Here is a 10121-nt window from a genome sequence, read left to right as displayed (position 1 = left end):
TCATTGTCGTCTGAACGCACATTAACTCGGTCCAGCAGCAGGACTCTCCTCGTCTCCCGTCAGACTTCACCTCTCCGCTGCTGGTGTTCTCCCTCGCTGATCACTCCATCCAGAGGTCAGAGGTCAGCAGCATCCATCCACTTATACATGACGTATTAGCCCGAACCAATTAGTGGGAGACACAGCGGACATTCAGTCAATCTGTAACTGTGTGTGTGTGTGTGTGTGTGTGTGTGTAAAGGTATGCACATTTGTGTCTTCATTCTTCTGACTGAAGGTTCCCTCATCGTTCCCTCATCAATCAGCTAATTAATCTTAGAGACTCATCAATAAAAATTCTGTACACACACTCACAAACTCACACACACACACACACACACACACACAGCAGGAAACAGTGATTTATTTAAAAAGAAAAAAAAACTGTTGGACGGCAGACATCTGATCTCATACACATCGGGCTAAAATCTCATTTGGGCAAAAATATTGCTGAAGCTAAAGTCAGTACAGACCTGAAATCAATATTAGGATTAATTGCACATTTGCCTCGGTAATGATTAATAAATGATTGTTAAATACACCTGAGATTCTCTGTCATTAGTGGACCTCTTATTGATTCTCTGAACTGAAAATAAAGCCTCGGTTTTACATCAACTGTCAAATTATTAATTATAATTAATTATTATTAAGTTTTACATTTTAAACATTATGAAGGCCTCTGTTATTTCAGTCAGTTAAAATGTTTTAACCAAATCCTCCTCCTGAGGGTTGTGGTCTGGAGAGACTCCTTTAACGCCACTGATCAGGATCCACCTGCGGGTCCTCAGAACTCAGCACCTCTGCTTGGCTCTTTAGAAGCTGTAGAATTTATTTTCTGACAAAAACTGTAGCTCAAACCACCTGGAAACATCTGAAACGTATGTAAACGAGAACGATGTCGTGAATTCAGCTGCGTGAAAACACAAAAACTAGTTTTTCTGTAACTGTGTTCTGACCAAGTCAGTAACAAATGAAGTGGAGCATTAAAATGGATTTTTGATAAACACAGACATTAATATAGAGTCAGTGCAGACCTGGGCCCCTGGGACGGAGGGTTCAGCGGCTCGGTGTGGATGAAGCGACATGTTTCATTTCAGCTCTGATGTTTCACTTTTACCAAACAGCCGTCGTAGCCATGTGTTGCAGGGGTTTGTGGGATACGTTTCTGACATCACGGAGGCAGGGGTGAGGCTGGTGGGGGTGTGGCGGCTCATTAAGGGTTAATGTCAGGTTAATGTGCTCTCTGGGAGTGTTGTGGTCTGTGTCTGTGCTGTTAATGTTACACCTACGCCTGACTGACAGCTGCTGGCTCCGCCCACCTCCCACCACCCTGCAGAAGCAGCCATTTTGCACCCACAATCTTGCCGACTCTGACCTCTGACCCACAATATCAGCCGGTGCCCCCACCTCCCTTCGAACTGTTCTCCCTCTCTGAAACACGTGTGTCGAGGAGCACATCAGGTCAGTTTCCAGGACCTGAAACAAGTATTTTGCCCTGGTCTTCATGCATGCCCCCCCCCCAGTTACCCTGCTGCACTGCCCAGCATTTGATTCTGAAACCTGAGCTCAGCTTCCTCCAGGAAACTGTCGAGGAAAAGCTGAAACAAGTTGAGACTCTGGGAGAGAAATCAGTGGCTGATAACTAACTAACTAATGTGTCGACTCATTAGCCAGTGTGTTTTGAGGTGAGACAAGCTGTCGGGGCCTGCGAGAACGTGGCGGTAAGGCCGTTCCCCCAATCAGTCGGGGCGGATTGGGTTTCAGCCGACCGGCCTCTTTAATGACCCCTTTCCCTGGCCGACACTCAGCTCACCGACAGCAACACAGCCTGTGATCCGGAGCGGCCCTCCTTTCACATTCCTGCCAGACTCCGGGGCCTCCCTGCCCTGAAAGAGCCTCCAATCTGTCGGACATCTGCAGCCAGTCTTACCTTGTCATTAGAGATAGACCACTTGGTCGGCCCGCCACGGACACCGCTCTCTCCCGACTTTCCCTCGGCCCCGGCTCGCTCTCAGGGGACCCAGGGCAGGGCCGGGGACCCTGTTGGGAATCCCTGGGGAAGAAAACCCCACCATCGTTACCTGTGTGGGGAGGATCAGGATGGAGGAGGAGGTGAGGGTGCGTCTCCAGGGAGCTGCTGGACGCCTTTTGTTCCTGAGAAGAGAGGGAGCTGCAGGAGCATGGTCAGACTGGTTTAACTGGTAACTGAGCTAAAGACTGAGGCGGCTTTAACAAGTCCTGTTGGACTCAGTCAGTCCAGAATCTGACACGTCTGAAGAAAGACCAGACGTGTTGAAGAGAAACAGATAGAAATGCTTTTTTTTTTTTAAAGAAACACCTCATGAGAAATATACCATATGTCCAAAAGTATGTGGACAACACGTCCTGTCTTCATGCTTTCACGTACGTTTGCTCTTGGTCGCTTCATCTTTAAAAAATCATGTTGTTAGAGACACATTAAGGAAATATTAGCTGAATGATGGACAGTTCAGGCAGTTGGCAGCCAGCTGGCCAGTGAGTGGATGGTGACCCCCCCCCCCCCCCCCCCCCCACTCCCCACCTCCCCTCAGAGTCCTGAGCTTTGTGTGACTGCCGTCCACTTGACCTTTGACCTGCAGCTTGTGTGCAGTATGAAGTATAGTCCAAGCAGCAGTTGAACAAAACAAATGAGTAATAAGTAGAACGTAAACGTAAAGTTGACATTTATGGAAACTGATCAGCTGAACAGCTCAGCACAGTTTATGAGGCCGATCTCTGACAGGGTGACCTGTAATGAACCTGATTGCTGAACATCACGAGTCGTTGACTTTCTGTTACAAGCTTTTGCTGTAAGAATCAGGAAGTGCCTCTGCGATTGGCTGCAACTATCACTGACACTGCTTTGTTAATGTAGTCGCGTGGTCACTGGTCGAAAACATGTTGGTCATGGTTTTAATCATGTGGCCACAGTAAGAAAGTGAGGAGCAGGATGTAAAATAAACTGAGACGACTCAGACGTGTGTGTGAATCAGGTTTTTTTTTTTTTTCCTCTGTTAGTCCAGTTTTCAGTTAGTTACAGTTTCCTCATTACATTCTCTACACATTCATATAAAAACATTACAGCGCACAAACAGCCTTTCAGAGGGATTTAAAACCTCATTATAAACACTTTGACACAATCAGCTGCTGGACTGTCTGAGTGCGTGGAACATTTGTGTGAATGGAGTCATGTGATCTGTGGATCCTCTGACAACAACCACAAAAATCGGTGTAAATCTTGTCATGTTAAGTTTTGGTGGAACAACACGTGAATGAAATGAAGCACGTGTGAATTTATCACATGTGGAAAACAGTTTGTAACATGTGGAACATGCTTTGACGAATTTCACCTAGAGGCATATGTGATCATTTCTGTGTTAAATGTGACGTCACATGGGAAACATTTAACGTGATAATTACACATGGAACAACTTTCTGCACATGGAGATTTCATACGTAGATGGTGCACAAAGTTTTCAGACATGTTTTTTATAACATACAGATACATGCGATGTTCAGATATTTCACGTCAAATGAAAGACAAACTGATTAAAGCACATGAGGGTTTTTTTTAATTGAAAATGAAACAAAAAGAGAAATTCATTTACATCCCTGTTCATGTTCTTATTTCTTTGTTTGTTTGTCTTTACATGAAATTCCTAAAAATGAAATCTGTATGTGAAAACACCTGAAATTGGTTCCTGTGTGGGCGGAGAAAATCCCTCCCTCTTCTTTAACGGAGTAAACATTTTAAAAACTCTTTGGATTATCTGAATAAAAAAATAACTGTGACAAAGCGTCTTTGTTCGGGAAAAGTGTACACGTGTGCAGTGTTGTTCCACACGTGATAAATTCATGTGGTTTTTTTGTAAGTTGTTTATGTGTGTGTTTCATACACATCTGGTAACAACGAAAGTTAACGTGCAGATGCTTGTGATGTGGTTCGTAGTCTCACAAATTCAGTTGGAACTGATCAAAAGTGCTTTGTGTTTAGTTGGTAAGTGAGTTTGGCGGATAAATGTGCTTAAAAACCCATTTGTACTGAGTTGTACCGGTTGGTTGGTGGTGTGATGTCACCCAACCCTCCAACCAATCAGTGGCAGCTTTAACAGGACGGTCACCTGTCAACTTCCCTTATTCTGATAAGAACCTGCTAAAGTCAGTGCAGCTGTTTTTGTTCTGAGGCAGTTTTCGCTTCGTGGCACCATTTTGATCCTAATTCCTGTTTTGCATTTTCTTTAGTTTTTATAAAACAGGGACACAAAGTGGCATCAGTGTCATTACTGATATTTTTCAGTGGCAGTTTCACAGACAGACTAAATACCTCATCAGGTAGAAAACATTTTAGGCAGTCCGGTTAATTTTTAATGTTACACTCATTGTAAGCTAGCTACGTACCTAAAATGTAAACTGTTCCATAACATACACCCACAGTTTGGCTCTAGATGTAAATCCTAAAACAACCTGGTTAGTCTCATTGTACCACAGTTTAACTGTTTTTTTTTTTTCCTTTACTCTTGTATTCTAAGCTTCCTAATGAGTGACACTGAACAACATGCTGTGCAGCTTTTTTGAAATTTGAAAGATCCTTGTTGAAGTCAGGATCATAACTTTGTTTGTTTGTTTCAACAAACAAAAGCAAAGTTCCATCAAACCTTTATCACATCAGGTTCTTTGAGGGGCCCTAAAAGTTTGGCCTGGGTCATTTGCTCGGGCAGCCACAAGAGAAAACCTGTTGTTTCTCTAAGGTCCTTTTCAGGGAAGACCAACAAGCTGCCTATGGTCCTTGTCTGGGGACCCAGGTGAAATTCCACCTTCCCTCTGTGTCCTTTCGGACAAAGGCTTGTCCCTGGGGGAAGCTGTGGGTCTTGACGCTGCTGGACGGGCTGAGAGACATACTGAACGCCAAGTCCACGCGGCTGCGAGGGGTCTGAGGCGTGACAGGAGGCTGAGATCCAGCTGACGGGCTTGTTGGGCTGCAGCCTTGAACTGGTGTCCAGGGTTGGTTTGTGACTGGACTCGAAGACGAAATGGGAGAGAAACGGATTCTTTCTCCCAGCGGACTGAACTGGGTTGTGTCCTGTGATGGTGTCTGGCTGCCTCTCAGTGAGGACCAGTATGCCAGATGTTCTGCTGGGTTTCCGTCTAGAGATTGTGCTCGACTCGAGGTAGTGGAGGAGCAGATCTTTGCTCTGTCTGGTGACTGGGTGAAGGGTAGGTCTTCGGTTAGTGGAGGAGGTTGGAAGGCAGTCAGTGTGTTGTAGCTCCTGATCACAGCTTCAGGAGCTCCATGCTGTCCGGCGGGTGTGGAGGCAGTGAAGTCAGAGCATTGACCTGGAGAATTTGTGCAGTTCTGAGCTGAATTGGCAGGATTGCTTTGGCAGTAGATGTGGGCAGAAGAAGGTGCAGAGGTGGGAACTGAAGGGCTGAAAGAGTGGAGAGAGTATCCAGAGGACGAGGATGAGACGTCTGCAGCATCACAAACTAAACCTGTGAGGCTGTAACCAGATGAGGACAAGGGGTCGCTGGATGTATCGATGGTGTCTCGGTCCTTCAGTCCCAGGGTTCGCAGAACCCAGAGGTCCAGGTTTGGCTCTGAGGAGGCAGACGTTTCGGAGGACTCAGAGCAGAACTCGGCAGTGAGGTTCCTGCAGACTCTCTTGCTGATCTGCTGGGAGGCCACGGGCTGATGAACACAGTTCTGGAAAGGACCTTCATCAACAGATGTCAGTTTTCTCTTCAGCCTCCTCCTCCCATCGGTGGTTAGTTTCTGTGGGGGGTGAAGGGGAAGGTCATATTCACACTTTTAGACTGAGGTGGGAGTGTGCATGCATGAAGTTGAATTTGGTCTGAAGTCTTCGTGAAGTTTTGGACAAAAATCTGAAAAGCTTTTGGCTGTTTTTTGTGGGGTGCATTCAGGGTCCACTGGGAAACCTGAGACCTCAAACAACAAAATTACTCTTTGATTTGTGCAGCGTCCATGTTTGGTGAATGCTTGTATTCACACAACATTGATTTTATGTGTAGCACCGCACATGCGTAGCATTACTCCGCTAACCCTCGTCATCAGTTTATTGAAGTGTATCTCAGCACGAAAAGTCGAGTTATTTAACAAACTGCATGAGTTTGAGAGTCTGGCATGTTTAAAGTTAGGACATTAATGTGTCTGTAGTGAGTGTCCTAACTTAATGAAGGAGGTGAATACAGTTAGCGTTATGACGGTGAACTGACTTTAGCCTTTTCCTCGAGGTTCTTCACAAATGAAGAGCTGAGGAACTGTCTGAGTTTGTTGTTCTCCTCCTGCAGTCTGGCCAGCTCCTCCTCTCTCTGCAGCAGAGTGTCCTGGAGCTGGAAACATGTTAAAGACACATTAATGTCTAATACACAGCGAGCTCCACAGTGTTGGGGGGTGATGATCACTTAAAGGATCCGCGTGTCCATGTCTCAGAGAGATTTCTTTTTCCCATAAAAAAAGTTTCAACGAAATTAAAACGATTCTTCTTGGTAAAACATGTCGTCAAAGTATCTTAAAGTTTGTCTTTCAGCTACATTCAGTGAGAGCTGTGGCACCAAATAACTTCTACATGTGATAAGATGGGACTGTGATTGAAAAGATAAAGCGCTGACATGATGTACAGGTGTTTGTACCTGTTTGTTTCTCTGGAGCTGAGGGGAGAGCTGATCTGTCCACATCAGACCGGCAGGCGGACAGCTGTTAAAGACACACTGAGACTCTGACACACAAACACAAACAAACACAACAAGCAAAGTTACTTTTAAAATCTCGCTCTGATTACAGATTATCTGTGTGCGACATGTGGAGCTAAGATTGCCTCATTGGTTTTTCCTTTTAATTTATTTTGAATCACTGAACTTTGGAACATTTAAGGAAAATTAAAACCTTAAAAATGTACTAAAGTACAGCACTGGAGTAAATGTACTTAGTTGATCACCACCACTGGAAATGAGCTGCTGTAACTTCTGCATTAGCATTTTATTTTTCACTGAAACGCAGTCATAACACTGGCGGCTGCTAGCAGCACCTAGTGGTCATCAGGGGAACTGCAGAGTGTAATTCTACCACTCAGAGGTTTCACCGTGAGCAGAAACCAGCTCCGATTACATTTGATGAATTGAAGCCAGCGAACGTGGAGACGTGGAGGAAATGAAAAGATGAATCTTAATATAAACTGTTCCGGATGTTTCCATCTGCAACAGCAGCAGCAGTGAGAGTGGAGACAGATCTCTCATGTGGAACCTGCCGCAGCGTTTGGTTTCCCAGAGTTCACAGAGAAAACCGGGAAACTCTCCTGGTTGATGAACGAGCTGCCGGCACTCAGAGTCTCACTCTGCTGAATATGGTTTTTACAGAGAAGGAGAAATATTCATTTCATACAGAGAAGAGCTCAGTCAGCAAAGAAAGGCTGAGTTCGGACACATGCAGCTGGATAACAGCTGGATTAAGGTCCTGTCCAGCTTTGTTTAATGTCCTTAATGTTAAGTATGTACTAAGTATGTTATAAATATGTGAAACGGACAGAAACAAACTGAACTACATTTATCTGACAACTGTAGTTACTTGTTACTTTACTTGTTACTTTGCAGATTATTTATTTTACTAATAAAAATTTGGATGTGGATCTGAGACCTGGTGAGACATACATTCAATATTCATCCTTAGTCAGACTCACCCCACACAGTCGATGTCTCGTGCCGCTTTTCTCCGAGGTCGCTGGGGTCACAGGGGTCATGGGCCCAAAAAGATGCCAGGGTTTCCATGGAAACGTCAACAGTGTCAGGGCCAAGGGCCAAGTCCTGGAGCATGAGGTGATGATGATGATGATGATGATGATGAGGAGGAGGAGGAGGAGAGGGATTCCCTACAGGGAGACAGAGAGAGTTTGTGTGTGAATGAAGGGGAGAAAGGGAGGGAGGGTGTGTGTGTGTGTGTGTGTGCTCAGCAGTGCCAGCTGACTGTGTGTTGATATGGTGATGATCAACACTTCACATTTTAAGGTCCAGACAAAAAAAAACTAAAACTTAAAAAAAAAAAAGAACTTTAAAGTTTTAATCTAAATAACACACATGACACTACATTGCCAAATATATATGGACACCTGAACCTTCCCTCCATATGTGCCAGATGTGATTGTGATGCAGGGATTTGATCCAGTACTGATAGTGGTGATCAGGTCTGGCAAACCCTTTCCTTATGGCGAGTGTGTTACTCTAACAGTACACCACAATAAATTCCCTAAGCTGAAAACTCAGCATGTACACAAACTGTAAAGAGTTGTTGTGGAGAATTTCATGTAGTACCTCTAAAAAAAATAATAATAATAATTAAACTAATTAAAACCAAAGAAAATAAAATCTTTGCGTCTATATTATTATTTTCTTTACACATTTTGCATATTAAATTGTAGATAAATGTTAATACAATAAATATATACAGATGAATTCTCTAGAAAAAAAAAACAATCTGGAAAACTGGATTGAGATAATTAACCAATCAGGAGAGACGCAGCTCTAACGTAGCGCAGGTAATTTTCATACTGTATTTAAATACTGTGCTGTTTTATTAAACATTTCAATCCAGCGACATTTTATGCTTTTACTGCAGCAGCCACCGGTTATCTTAGAGTCACCTGTCTGCTCACAACCAGACTCCATTAAAAAAAAACTCCAAATAACATCAACCTGACCCTGCATCTTCTGAACCTGTCAGTAAAAACACGGAGGATCAGTCACAGGTCAAAGAACGACTCGGCTGCATATTAGTCAGCTTTGATATTTAATTCAAACTCAGACGTGAACTCGTGAACTCACTGAGGATGAGGGTCGGAGATCTTCGTTTACACGCTGCACGTGCTGCGCCAGGCTGTGCGTAAAAGCGCGCCGCAGACTCTCCAGGTAGCCCTGCAGCAAAAACACGAAAAGGATTAAAAACAAGTTTTTCCCCTGCGCGTAAATCCTGAATGAAGCCGGACTTTAAAAAAAATCCTGAGAGAAAATGTGAGAGAGTAAAATACCCCGATGCTCAGAGGAGGATTCCTGTGTGAGACTCACCGCGGACTGAAGCGGAGAAAAACCTCCAGCAGCTCAAACCTCAGCTCCGTGACACACACACAGACAGGTGTGTGTGTGTGTGTGTGTGTGTGTGATGACAGATCACTCTGTCCAATCAGCTGGTTGGCTGAAGCTGGTGACGCTGTCGGTCTCCTCTGCTCTGACGTGCGGTCGGTGGACTCAGAGTTCTTTACAGGTGAGGTGGCTGAGTCAGTCAGGTAGGAGAACCCGTGCAGGGTTACGTTACAGCGTAGCGTGGACCCGTCGTTTTGTCAGGGTCAGGTCCTCCTCTCAGGTTCTGAGAGCTCACCAAAATCTCCGGGAATCAACAGTGTTTAATGTGATGGTTTCAAACCAAAAACACAATTTTTCCGGATTTTTGTGCGAATCAAAAAAGTGAGTTTCTCTCAGATTCGCCTGAGAAGACAAACTGAGGGGAAAACACCTCAACGTGTTTATAATGAAGCTGCGCTTTGATTGTGAAGCTGATTGTGTGAGTTGATACTATACTGCTTTGTACACACACACACACACACTCATCTGCCGGTTAACCTGTAATCTGACAGCAGGTCAGTTAAACTTCAGCAACAATTAGGAATCTAATTCACAGACTGACATACCAACAGGGTGACACATTAAGAGAGGAGAGAAGAGGGAGGGAGGGAGGTGAGAAAGCAAGGAAAGGAGACAAGGAGAGGAGCATAGGAATGAAGCAAAGATGAGAAGAGAACAGGAAAAGAAAGAAAAGTAAAGGAGATGAGGAAATAGGACATGAGAAGAGGGAAGGAGAGAAAAGGAGATGAGTGCAGAGGAGACAAGGGAAGGAGATGAGATCTGTCAGAAGGAAGTAGGAAAGGAGAGGACGGTTGTTCTTGTGGTCCTCCTTGCAGTTGGAGGACAGAGCACAGTTTTCAGAGCTAACCTGCTCCACCCGGCATGAAGAGCAAGATCTCATTTCTGATGTTGCAGTGAACATTTGTCTCTCCCTCAGACCA

At 44.6% G+C, this 10121-nt stretch overlaps 1 protein-coding gene across 1 annotated transcript; it reads right to left on the bottom strand.

Annotated features, from left to right (window-relative positions):
* Positions 1 to 4834: 4834 nt before the first annotated feature.
* On the bottom strand, positions 4835 to 7836 carry gmnc (geminin coiled-coil domain containing). The gene is made up of 4 exons (XM_041046741.1): positions 7749 to 7836; positions 6706 to 6791; positions 6289 to 6405; positions 4835 to 5827 (listed from the first exon to the last, which is right to left on the bottom strand). The coding sequence occupies exons 1-4, from the start codon at positions 7834 to 7836 to the stop codon at positions 4835 to 4837; spliced, it is 1284 nt and encodes a 427-aa protein (XP_040902675.1).
* Positions 7837 to 10121: the final 2285 nt, after the last annotated feature.

The sequence above is a fragment of the Toxotes jaculatrix genome, chromosome 9 (genome assembly GCF_017976425.1).
Source record: "Toxotes jaculatrix isolate fToxJac2 chromosome 9, fToxJac2.pri, whole genome shotgun sequence".
NCBI classification, from domain to species: Eukaryota; Metazoa; Chordata; class Actinopteri; family Toxotidae; genus Toxotes; species Toxotes jaculatrix.
This window is presented reverse-complemented; position numbering and strand designations above follow the sequence as displayed.

Coding starts and splice junctions, on each gene's coding strand:
- gmnc (XM_041046741.1), bottom strand. CDS start 7,836: ATGGAAACCCTGGCATCTTTTTGGGCCCATGACCCCTGTGACCCCAGC. Junction 6,406..6,705: donor AGCTCCAGAGAAACAAACAG/GTACAAACACCT, acceptor ACATGTTTCCAG/CTCCAGGACACTCTGCTGCA. Junction 5,828..6,288: donor ACCTCGAGGAAAAGGCTAAA/GTCAGTTCACCG, acceptor CACCCCCCACAG/AAACTAACCACCGATGGGAG.